Raw genomic sequence first — 20,197 nt, 5'->3', positions numbered from 1 at the left:
ACCACTTTTCACCACTAGGGGCTGACAACCCTATTTATGTCAGAATAATATAGTCCTGTCTCCATAAGAATGATAATTTAAAGTTGTTCTAGCAAACATTCATATTTGAACCAGATTACATCTGTTAAGTAATAAGGATTATTATCAGTATAATATTTTCTGTCTGAGCTATTCTGACTGGAAATAAACAGGTCATATATAGAGGGAGGGTCCAACGTTTAGTCATGCAGGGATTTGGTAAAACCTTGGTCCTGTAGAACTCAGCTGTGTTAGCAGGCTTATGAGGTATTGCTCAAGGATTACACATTCAATCTTCATAAATAAACCCATAAAACTTTAGATAAACTAACTAAAACTAAATCTAGCATCCACAAAATACTGTTTGTTTGGCTACAGGCCCACACACACTCATACACAAATTCCATCCCAGCAATAATGCAAAACACTGACTGGGGCCATTCTAAACACCCAAAGGCTGTACTTTGCTTAGTTCTCCTTACACAATGAATATAAGAGTAGGCAAATGCATTTAATTCATGATGCTATATGTGCTTTTTCCATCTATAATAATTATGCTTTTTGCTATTTTAATTATTTACTTGTTTAAAACTTTATACAATGATTGTTGTGGTTAGCCTTCAAGCGCCAATGCAGTTTTACGTAGTGTTCACAGCTCAATTCTCCATCCAGCCGCCCACAATCCAAGCCCCTCAGGCTACACAAAGACATGGCTTTTAAATACAGACAGTAGAAATCAAGTCAAGAGAGAAAGCACTCCAACTAGTCCCGAGATGGTCCCTTTTGAGAAGACTAGTATTTGCTGCTGCATTTAAAACACCGGAGGGAAGGAAAAAACTATTCAGGTTTTTCCATGCAGTGTAGACACTACAGTGCATACGGAAAGTATTCAGACCCGTTGACTTTTTCCACATTTTATGTTACAGCCTTATTTTAAAATTGATTAAATTTACTTTTTTACTCATCAATCCACACACAATAAGCCATAAAGAAAAAAGTGAAAACTGTCTTTTAGACATTTTTGCGAGAGAAAAAAAGAAATACCTTATTTGCCTGAGGAATTATCCATAGAGCTTCGAGACAGGATTGTGTTGAGGCACAGTTCTGGGGAAGGGTACCAAAACATTTCTGCTGCATTGAAGTTTCCCAAGAACAAAGTGGCCTCCCTCATTCTTAAATGGAAGAAGTTTGGAACCACCAAGACTCTTCCTAGAGCTGGCCGCCGGCCAAACTGAGAAATCGGGCGAGAGGGTTTTTGTTCAAGGAGGTGACCAAGAACCCGATGGTCACGCTGACAGAGCTCCAGAGTTCCTCTGTGGAGATGGGAAAACCTTCCAGAAGGACAACCATCTCTGCAGTACTCCACCAATCAGACCTTTATAGTAGAGTGGCCAGAGGGAAGCCACAGCTCAATAAAAGGCACATGACAGCCTGCTTGGAGTTTGCCAAAAGGCACCTAAAGACTCTCAGACCATGAGAAACAAGATTTGCTGTTCTGATGAATCAAAGATTGAACTCTTTGGCTGGAATGCCAAGCGTCATGTTTGGAGGAAACCTGGCACAATCCCTACGGTGAAGGATGGTGGTGGCAGCTTCATACTGTGGGGATGTTTTTCAGCAGCAGGGACTGGGAGACTAGTCAGGATCGAGGGAAAGATGAACGGAGATCTGCGAGATCCTGGATGAAAACCTGCTCCAGAGTACTTAGGATCTTAGACTGGGGCGAAGGTTCACCTTCCAACAGGACAACGACCCTAAGCACACAGCCAAGACAACACAGGAGTGGCTTCGGGACAAGTCTCTGAATGTCCTTGTGGCCCAGCCAGAGCCGGGACTTCACCCTGATCGAACATCCCTGGAGAAACCTGAAAATAGATGTCCAGCGACGCTTCCCATCCAACCTGACTGAGCTTGAGAGGATCCGCAGAGAAGAATGGGAGAAACTCCCCAAATACAGGTGTGCCAAGCTTGTAGCATCGTATCCAAGAAGACTCAAGACTGTAATCGCTGCCAACGGTGCTTTAAGATAGTACTGAGTAAAGGGTCTAAATACTTACACTACCTGTCAAAAGGGTTTTTCTTTATTTTACTACTTTCTAGTAAATTGTAAAATAATAGTGAAGACATCAACACTATGACATAACACATATGGAATCATGTAGTAACCAAAAAAGTGTTAAACAAATCAAAATATATTTTATAATTGAGATTCTTCAAATATCCAGCCCTGCACACTCTTGGCATTCTCTCAACCAGCTTCACCTGGCATGCTTTTCCAACAGTCTTGAAGGAGTTCCCACATATGCTGAGCACTTGTTGGCTGCTTTTCCTTCACTCTGCGGTCCGACTCATCCCAAACCAAAATAGCCCTTACACAGCCTGGAGGTGTGTTGGGTCATTGTACTGTTGAAAAACAAATGATAGTCCCACTAACCCCAAACCAGAACGGATGGCATATCGCTGCAGAATGCTGTGGTAGCCATGCTGGTTAAGTGTGTCTTGAATTCCAAATAAATCACAGACAGTGTCACCAACAAAGCACCCCTATACCTTAACACCTCCTACTCCATGCTTTACGGTGGGAAATACATATACAGAGATCATCTGTTCACCCACACCGTGTCTCACGAAGACACGACGGTTGGAACCAAAAATCTCCAATTTGGACATCAGACCAAAGGACAAATTTCCACCGGTCTAATAATGTCCATTGTTCGTGTTTCTTGGTCCAAGCAAGTCTCTCCTTATTATTGGTGTCCTTTTAATAGTGGTTTCTTTGCAGCAATTTGACCATTAAGGCCTGATTCACACAGTCTCCTCTGAACAGTTGATGTTGAGATGTGTCTGTTACTTGAACTCTGTGAAGCATTTATTTTGGCTGCAATTTATGAGGCTGGTAAGTCTAATGAACTTATCCTCTGCAGCCAAGGTAACTCTGGGTCTTCCATTCCTGTGGCGGTCCTCATGAGAGCCAGTTTCATCATAGCGCTTGATGGTTTTTGCGACTGCACTTGAAGAAACTTTCAAAGTTCTTGAAATATTCCAGATTGTCTGACCTTCATGTCTTAGAGTAATGATGGACTGTTGTTTCTCTTTGCTTATTTGAGCTGTTCTCGCCATAATATGGACTTTTATCAAATAGGGCTATCTTCTGTATACCACCCCTACCTTGTCACAACACAACTGATTGGGTCAAACGCTTTAAGAAGGAAAGAAATTCCACAAATTAACTTTTAACAAGGCACACCTGTTAATTGAAATGCATTCCAAGTGACTACCTCATGAAGCTGGTTGAGAGAATGCCAAGAGTGTGCATCAAGGCAAAGGGTGGCTATTTGAAGAAAGGATTTGTGTAACACTTTTTCGGTTACTACATGTGTGTTATTTCATAGTTTTGATGTCTTCACTATTATTCTACAATGTGAAAATAGTCAAAATAAAGAAAACCCTTGAATGAGTAGATGTTCTAAAACTTTTGACTGGTAGTGTATGTAAATTTAATATTTCATTTTTTTATTTTTTATATTTCTAAAAACCTGTTTTTGCTTTGTCATTATAGGGTATTGTGTCTAGATTAATGAGGGGGGGAAACTAACTATTTAATCAATTTTAGAATAAGGCTGTAACGTAACAAAATGTGGAAAAAGTCAAGGGGTCTGAATACTTTCCGAATGCACTGTATATGGGAGAACTTGATTTGAATACATCTTATCAAAATTTCAACAAGTATGCCCAGATGATACTCAAAAGCAAGCAACTAAAGCAAAGCACTAGGACACAAAGTAGCCTACTATCAATGCAACATAATGAGTCCAAACCTATCCTTATATTTTCGTGTACTGTACATAAAAAATGTATGTTGCATATTTGTAAGAACCCCTTAAAATTAAGTGTTATCGCATATTTCTCTTAACTCCCCTGCATTCAGCTGATATGACTTAAATCACTTCCAGGATTCACTTGAGCTAAAATAATTTGCTGTCATCTGGATAGAGAACCACAGTATGAGTCATAATACCCATAAAACCTAGCGGTCAAATGGAATGGTTCCAACCGTTTTTCCAGCATAACTTTTTCCTATAGGGGATTTTAGAAACACTTAAAATGAGGGCTTGTTTCATATAGACTTTTTTGATAACCATGTAAATCTCTCTCAGAACAGTTGACTTTTATCAATATATTCGCATGTATTTAACGCCAACAAATGAAACGTTAGTTAGCTGCTAATGTGGCTATCATAAAGAACTACAAATGCCATGATGATCCGGACGAGACTGCCAAATCGAGGCAAAGGTAAGAATCTCTGGATTAATTATCTAATGTTAGCTAAATGTAGTAATTCATAAATTGGATACATTTCTTTAAATGTGCCTGCTAGCAAAGGTGTCAGCTAGAGATGACGTGCAGGAGCTTGGAGGGATATGTAGTCTACTAGGATGCCAATTAGCATTTTAGAATCTGTGTGAATCTGTGTAAATAAAGCCTAATATATTGATAAGTCACCTTGTACGAGAGAGATTTACATGGTTATCAAAACATCACACCAGGGTAAGCCTACACAAAACACAGCCCTTATTTAAAGTTTCTAAAAACCCCTATGGGAAAAATGAATGGTGCGAAACGACTGGAATTATTTCCCTGTTTGACCGCTAGGTTTTATGGGTATTATGACACCTCTAATGTGGGGCTCTATAGGCCTATGCTGTATCACTGTTTCTCTCTCCCATTTAATGGGTTGTTCCTTTCAGTCATTAGTCGTTCGACCAAATCGGTGCCTTTTGAGATGTGTAATTTTTTTACATTCTGTCATAAAGAGCCTATGTTAAACTTAAGTAAAAGTTAAGTAAAAGTACTACTTACTATTACTATAGTAAGTGGCTATTAATTGCCAAATGTATGCCACATTTACGTGCTAGTAGGAACTAGGAAACTTGGAAATGTCTGACTTGCTAACTGGTTGTAGTTAAACACTTGTAGCGTTCAACCAGTTAGTAAGTTGTAAATTTATAGTTTCCTAGTTTCAGCTAGCACAAGAACGCAGCAAAATATGGGGTTGACATAAAAGGCTCTGCATGGTCAAACCAACATCTGCAATGGCCTTACAGCATTTACTGCAATGGGGACTCCGCAGAAGTCAGGGCATTCATACGTCTTGCACTTCGTGGAGCAGAGCAGAGCTGTTGTGAAGGAAGTTAACCCTCACAAGGCTGCCGGCCCAGACGGCATCCCTAGCTGCGTCCTCAAAGCATGCGCAGACCAGCTGGCTCGAGTGTTTACGGACATATTCAATCTCTCCCTATCCCAGTTTGCTGTCGCCACTTGCTTCAAGATGTCCACCATCGTTCCTGTACCCAAGAAAGCAAAGGTAACTGAACTAAATTAATATCGCCCCGTAGCACTCACTTCTGTCATCATGAAGTGCTTTGAGAGGCTAGTTAAGGATCATATCACCTCCACCTTACCTGACATCCTAGACCCACTTCAATTTGCATACCGCCCCAATAGATCCACAGACGATGCAAAAGCTATCGCACTGCACACTGCAGTGCACACCTCCACTGCGCTGATCCTCAACACAGGGGCCCCACAAGGGTGCGTGCTCAGCCCCCTCCTGTACTCCCTGTTCACCCATGACTGCATGGCCACGCACGCCTCCAACACAACAGTAGAAGGCCTGATTACCAACAATGACGAGACAGCCTACAGGGAGGTGAGGGCCCTGGCGCCAGGAAAATAGTGGTGCCAGGAAAAATTTTAAAGTTTTAAAGTTTTAAAACAGCCTATCACTCAAATATCATCAGGGAATTCATACTTTTTGTGCTTTGCCAAGCAGCTTAGAGCTGTTGTGAAGGAAGTTGTCAAGGAAGTGAGTTTATGTTTATGCAGGACCTCCCGCCCTCACCTACTGTCAACCAATCATGTCAATGTGGAGCTATACCGAGCCCTCCACATTGTTACAACATTTGAGAGGCGCACAGCGATGCCGTACAGAGCTCAATTTGGCCTCTGCGTGCCTCCAGAGGGCACGAAATTGCATCACACCATCCATACAGCGCTTCTGACCACATTTTCAGATCAAGCATAAATTGGCTTTAAGCACACCTAACCTATTATTTTTTCTTGCCCAAAAGGAAACCTTTCTGGCTGGTCTCAGGGAATGTAAAACAGTTAGGAAGGGTGACTTTTAAAACGGGATTGAATGAAGTAGCAGCAAATAATATGATGCATGAGCAACTAATGTGCATGGAGAGCCTCATAAGTTTGGCGAAATCACCTTATATCTTTCAGTCTAATACGACTATTTACTTACTTTTGTAGTCAGACCGAACTGTCCTCTCCGAGTTTATTTGGAATTTAGCCCGAAAGGGATTGTAAAAATGTGGTTGGTTGATGATAGGCCTATGACGTTGGCCAACGTCTGGTCTTGCGCTGCGCATAATATCAGATCTAAACAACGATTGGAGAAGTGTTTAACATCACCAGTACCACATCATTTTAATAGGCTATATACATTACATTACCAAAGGTATGTGTACACCTGCTCGTCAAACATCGCATCCAACATCATAGCCATTAAAATGGAGTTGCCTCCCCCCCCTCCTTATGTGCTACAACAGCCTCCACTCTTCTGGGAAGGCTTTCCACTAGATATTGGATAACTGCTGCAGGGACTTGCTTCCATTCAGCCACAAGAGAATTAGTGAGGTTGGGCACTGATGTTGGGCGATTAGGCCTGGCTCATCCCAAAATTGTTCGATGGGGTTGAGGTCAAGGCTCTGTGCAGGCCAGTCAAGTTCTTCCACACCGATCTCGACAAACCATTTCTTTATGGACCTCGCTTTGTGCACGGGGGCATTGTCATGCTGTTGCCACAAAGTTGGAAGCATAGAATCGTCTAGAATATAATTTTATGCTGTTGTAACAGTATAACTTTAGTATGTCCCCTCGCCCCGACCCGGGCGCGAACCAGGGACCCTCTGCACACATCAACAACAGTCACCCACGAAGCATCGTTACCCATCGCTCCACAAAAGCCGCGGCCCTTGCAGAGCAAGGGGAACCACTACTTCAAGGCCTCAAAGCGAGTGACGTAACCGATTGAAACACTATTAGCGCGCACCACCGCTAACTAGCTAGCCATTTCACATCCGTTACACTGACCCCCCTCTCGACCTCCTCCTTTTCCGCAGCAACCAGTGATCCGGGTCAGCAGCATCAATGTAACAGTATAACTTTAGACCGTCCCCTCGCCCCAACACGGGCGCGAACCAGGGACCCTCTGCACACATCAACAACTGACACCCACGAAGCATCGTTACCCATCGCTCCACAAAGGCCGCGGCCCTTGCAGAGCAAGGGGAACCACTACTTCAAGGCCTCAAAGCGAGTGACGTAACCGATTGAAACGCTATTGGCGCGCACCACCGCTAACTAGCTAGCCATTTCACATCCGTTACACTGTAGCTTTAAGATTTCCCTTCACTGGAACTAAGTGGTCTAGCCCAAACCATGAAAAAAAGATTGCATGGCTATGTGATCGATTTTATGCACATCAGCAAGGGCAATGGCTGAAATTGTCTAATCGACTAATTTGAAGGGGTGTCCACATTATTTGTATATATATTGTATATTTTAATTAGCGCAACGTGACTGCAAGAGACAGGTTAGAATGTCTGACTGAAATACAGGACAAATCAACCTTTTTTCAAGATTAGTGGTGTTTAGATTAGGGTGACCACATGTCCCAGATTGTGCGGGACATGATTGTTTCCTTGTGGGAGAAAGGTATAAAATGTGGGACTGTCCCGCACAATCCGGGACATGTGGTCACCTTAATCTATGTATGGATTAAAGCCAAAATATGCTTGATCTGAAAATGTGGTATGATGATTCGTATGGAGGTTAAGATGCGGAGCCTCCGGAGGCATGCAGAGGCCAAATCAAGCTCCTCACTATGTGCCTCTCAAATTTTTTGACATTATTGGTTGATGGTAGGTTGGGGTGGGGTGGGAGGTCCTATATAAACACAAACTTCCTTGACAACTTCCTTCACAATAGCTTTGCTACGCAAAGGACAAAAAGTATATTTGCTCTGTTTTCTGCAGAGGCTGTATCACAGTAAATGCTGTACAGCCACTGCAGATCCAGATTGACCATACAAAGCCTTTAACAGGGTGAACATGTTATGCTCCACCCGCTCAGTTGTCCATAGTGCTGAGCAAGTGCTTTGTGAGGTCGGTTCAAAAAAATATAATTGTTTTCGATTTCAGTTTCTATAAAAAACATTTTTTACATTAAATGCATTATAAACAATTTACCACAAAACACCAGAAAATGGCCAAAAAGAATAGAACCAGCTCACTTGATTTTACTCTAGGATTTGACTATTAGATGTTTAATGTTCCTTTAAAAATATATATTTTAAAAAAGTAATGGCTTCACCATATTAAAACGAGAGTTTAGTTCACATAACAGGGTTGACCTTGAATGAGGGACAGTCGTAAATAAATCACTAATCACATGAAATAAATCATCTTCAGAAATGACTGTCAAAGCAACAAAATAACTAGCCTTTGCAATTATGGTGAAACTTGGAGACATTTTGGGATTAAGGGCTCAATTCAATCAGATCCGCTTTAGCCGACATCCGCATAGCGGTTGTTTTGGCATGTCGGGGGTGGAACTGGATATTCCCTAAAACATGGCACTTCGATACATCTATGACCGGAAGTTACTTTTTCATAGCAGGTTAGAATTTACGCAACAAGTTAGGAGAATTAGCATAGCAGGTTAGGATAATTAGGTTAAGGTTAGGAAAAGGGTTAAGGTTAGCGAAATGCTCTCCTGATCTGCAACGAAAAGTTACTTCCGGTTGTAGATGTATCGAAATGGTGTGTTTTTAGGAAGTCCCATTAGAGCTGTCAAATCAACAAGCAGCTCCCGGCATTATCTAAAGTGGACATTGCCATTGGCTGCATAGAGTAGCATTAAGAGAAATCCATTGCAGCCTTGTTTACAAGCTCAAACACTGGAATGTGAGATGTAATCTCACCTCCATTAGGCTGATAGAAATCCTCATTTCATTTTATGATTTTCAATTTGAGTGACATTATTTCTATAGGGTGAATTCAAAAAGAGTAGGACGTCATATAAACTGGGACAGCATAATCCTGACATGTTTATTTATTGGTCTGACAAGAGCAAATCAAAACTATTGTTACTAAGCCCTTGCAGAGAAACCACATGATCAAAATCACATCACTTCATTGATGTGATATCATAGAGGCGGGAAGAGCAAGCTTCAAACAAGCTCACCCTGCAAAGCACATGGTAAAATCAGCTACATGATGTCATCTGAGCCTCTCTTTCCCTATCTCTCTGTGGGAGAAACTCTCTCTTGGCCCACTTCCTGTGTGGCACTTCACTTCCTGCTGTTGTGATCATTTTTTCTGTTTTGATGTTAAGGTTCTAAAACTGCCAGAAATAAGGCAGTGCCAAATTCTAATGTAAATGAGCATACTATGTACTGATGCATCAAAATACATTTTTTTAAATTGCCAATATTATGTTTCAATTTTGTAATTCAGTCATGTTTTTAGTTGTCCTGCTTTACCAACTATAGCTAGCTAAAGTAGGACAGCATGGAGTAGCTAAAGTGGGACAGTCTTATAAGCTATTCCAATAGAGGAAAGGGATCCAGTTTACATTAGGGAACCCCTGTACGTAGGTTAGGCAAGGTTCTGGTTCTTGTAGTACTATATTCTGTAAAAAAATATATTGTACTGTTATTTGAGTGTTTTCAGAAAAAGTGGGACACTTTTTGCATTTACATCTTCTGTAACTGCTTCAGACATTTGTTCAACATATTAGCCCAACAGATGATGCATTTCTGAAGTCCTCAGATGTTTCCTAATCACACAAAATGTACTTGAATTGTCATTGGGGTACAATTAGGACTATAATAATGGTGTCCCAGTTTATCTAACCTGCTGTCTCAGTCTACCAAATGCAAACTGAAAATATGGTTTTGACTCAGTGTACACAAATGTCATGCCTCCTGTGTATATTAATTAATTAGTTTTGTTTTTTGGGTGATTAGGGAACATCTTGAGGATTTCAGGAATGTATCACGTGTTGAGCTAATATGTTGGCTAGATGTTGAAATAGGTTACAGAACACGGATATGAAAAAAAGTGTCCCGCTTCTTCAGCCTATAGTCTACACTTTCTCATTCTGAACTTCTAACGCGAGTGTGTAATTGGCATGCTGACTGCAGGAATGTCCACCAGAGCTGTTGCCATAGAATTTGTTAATTTCTCTACCATAAGCCGCCTCCAACGTCCTTTTAGAGAATTTGGCAGTTGTTGCTTCTTAACGATCAGAAGAGCAGCTTCAACAGTTACACCTCGGTTACCGCCAAAACATCAGAAATGCGGGTCTCGGCTATTGCCTGTTAACGCTTGATCGAATTGAATCTAGGCCTAAGTGCGTTAAAATCTTTATAGAAGTGACAGCGTTGATGGAGGGATATGTCAAAATTCAGAATTTGGGCAATTTAGCAAGCCTTTATTCATGGGGGAATAAAAGATTTATTGAATTAATGTGGTCTATGTTAAAGGGCACTTAATTTAATATAACAGGCTTTTAAAATTCAATATTGGTGCAAAATTTCTACTTAAAATATCAAAGAGATGCAAAAGGCACCACCCACATACTGATCCTGAAGACATCCTTCACAGGCTGGGCCTTTGACCAAATGACAAGTCACCAATTCTGTGCCTTCACCTCAGAGACTGTCACTAAATTACACACTAAAATGTGTAGACCTAACTCACTGCAGCACTATGAGACAGTACATATTCTGTGATCGAAATGTGTTTTTAATCTAATAGATTATAAAAATAAAAAGCAACCTACTGCATTGGACAGGGTCTGTCGTGGACAAAATTATGGTTAACATTTTATTTTTCAGTTACCCCCCCCAAATCCATTTTATGTTTCATACAGGAATCAGTTGGATGACAGGATTTACATAATTACCCCCCTTCATGCTAAAATTCACCGGCAGCCTCTCGACTCACACAATGCACGGTCTCCTTGCCTTAAAAAAGCAGTGATTAAAACATTCACACAATGCCATCATTGATACTTATAGAACACAACGTTGCAATTTCCCCAATCCCCACACAATGATTTGTATTGTATCTGTGCAAGTAGGGATGGAGGGATGGAAAATACAGTGATTAAAAGGCAAGACGACTCGTGACCGGTTCTTTTCATTATTTCACTAGATTACCTTTGCTTTTTTATGTTAAATAATTTCACAACTCAAATAAACCCATGTGATATTGCATTATGCAAAAAACAAGTACACATCCCATTGTTGTTGTTTTTTTTCGGTCCCCCGAGCATGCTGCCGCTGGCTATAACTACAGGGCCAATTTCCCAATGATGACACCGATGACGAAGAACAGCACGCAGAGCGCCAGCACGCGGGTACTCAGGCCCTCCTCCCTTATCATGGCCTGTGAGGAAGATGAGTGGGGGGAGGACGCCATGGACGTGACCTTCCTCTTCCGCAGACCATCCTCCTCCTGGGTAGAAGGAAGGAGTCACAGGCCAAATGTCAGTTATTTGCTCCATCTGTAACAATGCAGACTTACTTAATAGGCCTCATATTTGAGATGGGTAATTGACTGATTTGAGATCAGTAACTGCTTTTCACTGTTATTGCTCAAAAACAGCTGTTATATATTAAACGAGGCCTATTAAGTAAGTCTGCATTGTTACAGATGGAGCAAATAAAATGCATTGTGTCGAACAGATCTGACTGTTGTGGGTTCTAGGGACATTTGAGTCTCACCCTGATCTGTTTGTTCTCTTCCCGTAGCCTCTGGACCTCCATCTGCAGCCTCTTGCACTCCTCCATGATCTTCTTCACCTCGCCGTCATCCAGGGAGGAGCTGGCAGACTTAGGGAGTGAGGAGAGTTCTGACTTTATGGGGGTAGAGGACACATTTTTGTTGCTTTCACTGTCATGCTGTGGAAAGGAGTGGAGACACAGAAACATGCAGATGAATAACAGAATGGGGATGAGAAGCACAAAATAAAAAACAAAACATGGCAACGGCTGTTTCAGAGATGCAATGGAGTGTACATGATCGAATCATTCAGGATCTATTTGTGAATGGAATTAATCTTACACTGTACGGTGAAATCTATGAGGGAAGTAATGTCAACAACAACAAAAAACATGCAATTGTATGTAGTAATATGATAAGATGTAGGAGACACTTACAGTTTTGTCATTCTCTAGTGGGAGCTCAAATGCACATCTCAACTTGGAGTCCATCAGCTCCTCTGGCTTTGCCTCTTTCCACTGTCGGCCAGAAGGAGGATAGAATGATAGAAAGAATGACAGAGAGAAAGAGAGAGAAAAAGAAGAAGAGGGCAGAAAGAAAACTGAATAATAAGGCAACACCAAGATGACCACACCCAAATAGGGACTCCATGACACTCATAAGAGAAGCATATCCTGACAGCACATTTGTCCCACTTGCAACGCATAAACAAGTAGATGCTTGAGACAGTAAGACAGAACTAGAAATGCAGATTGAATAAACTTACTGTGATCATCAGATCATAATTAGTGACATTCAGATTAATCACATTCCATTTGGACACTTACCACCCCTTCCATGTCAGTCATGTCATATGGAGCAAGCATGGACTGCACCATGAATTTGTGTTTGCTCTTTTCATTGGGATCATAGTCGAAAGGCTGTAGCATAACTGCAAAACAAAGCAGACAAATTGCATCAAGCAAACTCTTAGCAAAAAGTTACCTTCCGTTGACCAGCTCGACATACTATTCGTTCCTGAGATTATTCAGCTACGATCATCTATAAATCAAACTAAAAGATACCAACCAGATACATTGATGGAAGTGCCTGCGTCAATGATGCCACTGTTTGGACGGACACAGTATCGACGAGGCGCTGTCGTCTTCACTTTAAAACACACATTTCTATCTGTTGGGTTGCCTAGCTTCAGGGTGGCCGTGACGACATCTGTAAATGGACCTGGAAAAGATGGAGAGAATAGACAACAGATACACTACATGACCAAAAGTATGTGAACACCTGCTCGTTGAACATCAAACTCATGGGCATTAATATGGAGTTAGTCCCCCCTTTGCTGCTATAACAGCCTCCACTCTTCAGGGAATGCTTTCCACTAGATGTTGGGACATTACTGCGAGGACTTGCTTCCATTCAGCCACAAGAGTATTGGTGAGGTCAAAACTGATGTTGGGCGATTAGGCCTGGACTGCAGTCGGCGTTCCAATTCATCCCAAAGGTGTTTGATGGGGTTAAGGTCAGGGGTCTGTGTAGGCCAGTCAAGTTCTTTCACACTGATCTTGACAAACCATTTCTGTATGGACCTCGCTTTGTGCACGGGGGCATTGTCATGCAGAAACAGGAAAGGGCCTTCTCCAAACTGTTCCCACAAAGTTGGAAGCTAAGAATAATCTAGAATGTCATTGTATGCTGTTGCATTAAGATTTCCCTTCACTGGAAAAAAAAAAAGTATCTGGACACCTCTTCAAATTAGTGGATTTGGCTATTTCAGCCACACCCATTGCTGACAGGTGTATAAAATTGAGCACACAGCCATGCGATCTCCATAGACAAACATTGACAGAATGGCCTTACTGAAGAGCTCTAAGCTGCTGTAGAGCTGCTCTGACAGCTGATGCTTAAAGTTAGTGAGGGAGATATGAGTCTCCAACTTCAATGATTTTTGCAATTCGTTCCAGTCATTGGCAGCATAGAACTGGAAGGAAAGGCGGTCAAAGGGGGAGTTGGCTTTGGGGGTGACCAGGAGGAGGAGTTGGCTTTGGGGGTGACCAACCGATCGCTGACCAGCGAGCATGCATTTAGTTTTACTTGCATTTAAGAGCAGTTGGAGGCCACGAAAGGAGAGTTGTATGGCGTTGAAGCTTGTCTGGAGGTTTGTTAGCACAGCGTCCAAAGAAGGGCCAGAAGTATACAGAATGGTGTTGTCTGCGTAGAGGTGCACATTCAATACCAAGTTCCAAACTGCCTCTGGAAGCAACGTCAGCACAAGAACTGTTCGTCGGGAGCTTCATGAAATGGGTTTCCATGGCCGAGTAGCCGCACACAAGCCTAAAATCACCATGCTCAATGCCAAGCGTTGGCTGGACTGGTGTAAAGCCATTGGACTCTGGAGCAGTGGAAACGCATTCTCTAGAGTGATGAATCACACTTCACTTCTGGTAGTCCGACGAACGAATCTGGGTTTGGCGGATGCTAGGAAAACCTAACCTGCCCCAATGCATGGTGCCAACTGTAAAGTTTGGTGAAGGAGGAATAATGGTCTGGGGTTGTTTTTCATGGTTTTGGCTAGGCGACTTAGTTCTAGTGAAGGGAAATCTTAACGCTACAGCATACAATGATATTCTAGACGATTCTGTGCTTCCAACTTTGTGGCAACAGTTTGGGGAAGGCCCTTTCATGTTTCAGCATGACAACGCCCCCGTGCACAAAGCGAGGTCCATATAGAAATGGTTTGTCGAGATCGGTGTGGAAGAACTTGACTGGCCTGCACAGAGCCCTGACCTCAACCCCAGTGAACGCCTTTGGGATGAACTGGAACACCAACTGCGAGTCAAGCCTAATCGCCCAACATCAGTGCCCGACCTCACTAACTCTCTTGTGGCTGAATGGAAGCAAGTCCTCGCAGCAATGTTCCAACATCTAGTGGAAAGCCTTCCCAGAAGAGTGGAGACTGTTATAGCAGCAAAGGGAGGACATATTAATGCCCATGATTTTGGAATGAGCTGTTCAACGAGCAGGTGTCCACATACACTACATGACCAAAAGTATCTACAGAAATAAGATTGATTTCGGTTGTGTTGCATGTTTGAGTGTTTGTTTAATAGCCTACTGATTCCGTGAGCACCAAGCCTCACGCAACACATGTCAGATAAGCAATTTCACAAATTCGGCTGTTTTTAATCTTCGCTTTGCTGTAATAAAAGTTGTACACTTTTTCTCGTTAGAACATCCTCTCTGTTATTACTTGTAATGTATTTAGTGTTGTTTAACACGGTTCCAAATTGCCAGAAAATGTATATTTATAATAACTAAACTTTTTCTTGATCTTCTTATTGTAATTATTATCATCATCATTATAATAAGTAACGTCATTATCATTAGTAGGCTTAGTTGCCTTGTGTAACCACCATCGAGCTGTAGGCCTAAGAGCACATCCTGTTAAGTCTTAACACCGTAACTTGCTTAGGCCTATATTTCAATACTTATATTGGCTACTATATCAATCAATTAATCGTTCATGTCATCACACAGCATACGAGTCATTCATAATTTGAAATGCAATCAAGCATTTTAGGTTTAAAATAACAAAATCGACCTTGAATAAATAGCGTAAACAATAAATAAACCGTTCCATTTTGGCAATTGCATTCATGAATGCATGCGACTGTTTTGAGTCATTGTTGTAATAAAGGCTTTATTTTTTTTTTTTAAGAAAAAGAAAAGGTTACAACAGATTCTCTGGTACCCTTTACATTTATTTAGTGTTGTTTCTATTGTTACAAACGGTCAGAACATGTATATAGTAATATAAAAGCACCTGTTTGGCACACATAATATGAGCGCAGAACTTGCTCCTTACCTTCTTTTTCTTGATCTCCAGTATTTTCCACAACTACTCAAATGTATTCCACACATCTGAATTCCCCTTTACCTCCTGAGCAACCAGTGAACATTCCCCAGTTTCGAGTTTATTTGTCATGTCCTCTGCATCCATTTTGCTGTCACGTGTTACGGTGTTCAGAGTTTGTTAAAACCAATTTATTGATGTAATTATGATATGCTATAGGTCAGGACCGATTGGTCACATTCATGCGATGCATATGTGTCACGTAAAGAGAGCAAGGCCAAGGGTTGAGGGAATAGGGAATGTTTTTCCTAAACAAATGAGGGATTTCGGTAACAAAACTTTTCAGTGAGAAATGTCTGTAATCATGCTGCAGCTTCAACAACACGGACAGCGTGATAAATACTGTTGATGTTCTGTAGTCTTCGCTGCAGCAGGGAGGAGGGAGAGACAACCGGTGCTAGTCACACAGTCACTCGCTGTAAAAACAAAAATTATACAGTGCAGCAAGTCTGAGCCCGGCCCGGCCCGGCACAATCAAATCAATTGCAGTCGGACTCCCCGGGCGGACTCCCTCTAGTTATTTGTGTGTCTTAATATTTAATCAAACATAGCGCTTAAAGCATCAGACAAGCTCAGTGCATATAGTTGATTTGATTAAAACACAAAAGATGTGTCTATATATGGAAAAAATACACGTTTAAACATGTCAACCAATCGATTGGTCGAAAGAACCTGATGACTCGGTCAACCAATTTTATTTTTAGTCTGGGACAGCCCTAATATAATTCTCAAATCCATTCATCAATTATAGCCTGTTCAATAACTCCATTACAAGCGGTAAGATGGTCCTACTCAGGACCTTACAATTCTGCTAAAACTCACTGATCCTGCGCCTGACAATTGTCAACAGTCACTTTTCTACTGCAGTATTTCTCAATCAATTCCTGGGGCTCCCCTAGGAGGTGCACAGTTTCAGGCCAACAATAACACCAATCAAGGGCTGATTCAACTAATCAAGGGCTTGTTCATGTGTGGTCAGGGCTAAAACAAATATGTGCCCCACGAATGGATTGAGAAACTTATATGTATCCATAAAGGTAATTGTGAAATGGGATTTTCCCTAGTGTCGCCCTGACCTCAGAAAGTACTATAAATGAATTAATTATACTTAATTTAGCTAGCTAGTAACTATAGCAGAAATATCTTAATTTATGGTGGCAAAAACTGACTCGCAAGTAAGGGAGATCGTGATTATGATAGTAACTGAATAACATGCAACTAACATTGATTGAGGAAATTACCAGGGCCTGGCTTTTCATTGCAGGCTAAGATAGCTAGGTAGCCACTGAAGAAAATGACAACTAGCCATTAGCCTGCTAGCATCGGTAGGTAGAAGATGTTGCTATGCAATGTCCCTTTGCTTGTCACCGCTCTAGAAACCAAATATGATACACCGTGTGCAGACCCATTGTTTAGTTATCAACAACACTACTGATAATGCATTGACGTTGGCTAGCTTGGAACAATGGTCAAATACTTGCAGACCAAACTGCCCGGCCCTGCCCTCTTACCTCTAAATTTCAGTTCGTGTGGTGGCTCAAGCTGGAGGACTTGCTCTTGTCTGGCCATGTCCCAGAGGTTCGAAAGCCGTTCTGATATAAGTACCTGGTCTATATGTCGCAGCTTTTGTTACTATAACTATTGTAAAATCTCCTAAATACGACCCGATTTCGTTAAGGGATAGCTGGAGGATCACAAATGCACCAGTTGGACAGCCAAGTGCCAACAGCTGAAGCTAAGCTAGCAAGCAAGCAGGAAGGAAAGGCTCCGTGTGACGTCGTGGGAGGGGGCAGGTCTGTGGAATGTCAGCAAAGAGATCTCTGTAAAGTTGTTATATTTTTGCAGGGCACCCGAAAAAACCCTCTGATCTGGCAGCTATTTGAGAATGTAAAGTCATTTTCATTTAGAGGCTGTTTCAAGCAGATATCCTTATTAATTGGCACACTGTGTGATGCTCAGAAAGGCATTTAACGATGCTAAGGAATCAAGTCAAATCAAACTTTATTTGTCACATGCGCCGAATACAACAGGTCTACTAGACCTTACTTACAAGCCCTTAACCAACAATGCAGTTCAAGAAAGAGTTTAGAAAATATTTAACAAATAAACTAAAGTAAAAAATTATAAAAAGCAACACAATAACAATAACGAGGCTATATACAGGTACAGCCCTGTCGATGTTAATGGGGGCCTGTTCGGCCTGCCTTTTCCTGTAGTCCACGATCAAATCAAATCAAATGTATATAGCCCTTCTTACATCAGCTGATATCTCAAAGTGCTGTACAGAAACCAAGCCTAAAACCCCAAACAGCAAGCAATGCAGGTGTAGAAGCACAGTGGCTAGGAAAAACTCCCTAGAAAGGCCAAAACCTAGGAAGAAACCTAGAGAGGAACCAGGCTATGGGGGGTGGCCAGTCCTCTTCTGGCTGTGCCGGGTGGAGATTATAACAGAACATGGCCAAGATGTTCAAATGTTCATAAATGACCAGCATGGTCAAATAATAATAATCACAGTAGTTGTCGAGGGTGCAGCAAGTCAGCACCTCAGGAGTAAATGTCAGTTGGCTTTTCATAGCCGATCATTAAGAGTATCTCTACCGCTCCTGCTGTCTCTAGAGAGTTGAAAACAGCAGGTCTGGGACAGGTCAGGGTTTCATAGCCGCAGGCAGAACAGTTGAAACGAGCAGCAGCACAGCCAGGTGGACTGGGAACAGCAAGGAGTCATCATGCCAGGTAGTCCTGAGGCATGGTCCTAGGGCTCAGGTCCTCCGAGAGAGAGAAAGAAAGAGAGAAAGAGAGAATTAGAGAGAACATACTTAAATTCACACAGGACACCGGATAAGACAGGAGAAGTACTCCAGATATAACAAACTGACCCTAGCCCCCCGACACATAAACTACTGCAGCATAAATACTGGAGGCTGAGACAGGATGGGTCAGGAGACACTGTGGCCCCATCCGATGATACCCCCGGACGATCGGCTCATTTGTCTTGCTCACATCGAGGGAGAGGTTATTGTCCTTGCACCACACTGCCAGGTCTCTGACCTTCCCCCTATAAACTGTCTCATCGTTGTCGGTAATCAGGCCTACCACTGTTGTGTCGTCAGAAAACTTAATGATGGTGTTGGAGTCGTGTTTGGCCACGCAGTTGTGGGTGAACAGTTAGTACAGGAGGGGACTAAGCACGCACCCCTGAGGGGCCCCAGTGTTGAGGATCAGCTTTGCAGACGTGTTGTTGCCTTCCCTTAGCACCTGGGGGCGGCCCGTCAGGAAGTCCAGGATCCAGCTGTGTTTAGTCCCAGGGTCCTTAGTTTAGTGATGAGCTTTCTGGGCACTATGGTGTTGAACGCTGAGCTGTAGTCAATGAACAGCATTCTCACATAGGTGTTCTTTTGTCCAGGTGGGAAAGGGCAGTGTGGAGTGCAATTGAGATTGCGTCATCGGTGGATCTGTTGGGGCAGTATGCAAATTGGAATGGGTTTAGAGTATCAGGGATGATACTGTTGATGTGAGCCCTGACCAGCCTTTCAAAGCACTTCATGGCTACCGACGGTAATCATTTAGGCAGGTTACCTTCGCTTCCTTAGGCACAGGGACTATGGTGGTCTACTTGAAACATGTAGGTATTACAGACTCAGTCAGGGAGAGGTTGAAAATGTCAGTGAAGACACTTGCCAGTTGGTCCGCGCATGCTTTGAGTACACGTCCTGGTAATCCGTCTGGCCCGCGGCTTTGTGAATGTTCACCTGTTTAAAGGTCTTGCTCACATTGGCTACCGAGAGCGTTATGACACAGTCGTCCGGAACAGCTGGTGCTTTCGTGCATGCTTCAGTGTTGCTTGCCTCGAAGTGAGCATAGAAGTTATTTAGCTCGTCTGGTAGGCTCGCGTCACTGGACAGCTCGGGTCTGGGTTTCCCTTTGAAGTCCGTAATAGTTTTCAATCCCTGCCACATCCGACAAGCGTCAGAGCCGGTGTAGTAGGGTTCAATCTTAATCCTTTATTGACGCTTTGCCTGCTTGATGGTTCGTCTGAGGGCGTTGCAGGATTTTTTATAAGCGTCCGGATTAGTGTCCCGCTCTTTGAAAGCGGCAGCTCTAGCCTTTAGCTCGATGCGGATATTGCCAGTAATCCATGGTTTCTGGTTAGGATATGTATGTACGGTCACTGTGTCTTAATATTATAATATGATATATTGTAATATCTAAATATTACAATGATATGTATGTATTTGTTTGTTTTTTAAAAGTGGGTGATTATTATTTATGGAGGATTTTCCCTGTTTTTGAATGTCAGTAAAAAGGTCTGCAGACCATGCTTTGGTGTTTTGCTGCCTCGTGCATCCTGAGGGTGGCAGTAGAGCACCATGGAACATCACCCACAATAATTTTACGTCATACGGCCTAAACC

At 42.3% G+C, this 20,197-nt stretch overlaps 1 protein-coding gene across 1 annotated transcript; it reads right to left on the bottom strand.

Annotated features, from left to right (window-relative positions):
- Positions 1-9,186: 9,186 nt before the first annotated feature.
- LOC120061289 (vesicle-associated membrane protein-associated protein B-like) lies at positions 9,187-17,552 on the bottom strand. The gene is made up of 6 exons (XM_039010993.1): positions 17,298-17,552; positions 12,948-13,100; positions 12,707-12,810; positions 12,317-12,397; positions 11,882-12,058; positions 9,187-11,612 (listed from the first exon to the last, which is right to left on the bottom strand). The coding sequence occupies exons 1-6, from the start codon at positions 17,353-17,355 to the stop codon at positions 11,448-11,450; spliced, it is 738 nt and encodes a 245-aa protein (XP_038866921.1). The 5' UTR covers positions 17,356-17,552; the 3' UTR covers positions 9,187-11,447.
- Between the last annotated feature and the right edge of the window lie 2,645 nt (positions 17,553-20,197).

This window comes from Salvelinus namaycush, chromosome 16 (genome assembly GCF_016432855.1).
Source record: "Salvelinus namaycush isolate Seneca chromosome 16, SaNama_1.0, whole genome shotgun sequence".
NCBI lineage: Eukaryota > Metazoa > Chordata > Actinopteri > Salmoniformes > Salmonidae > Salvelinus > Salvelinus namaycush.
Note: the sequence above shows the minus strand (reverse complement) of the source record. Positions and strands in the feature narration are given on the sequence as shown.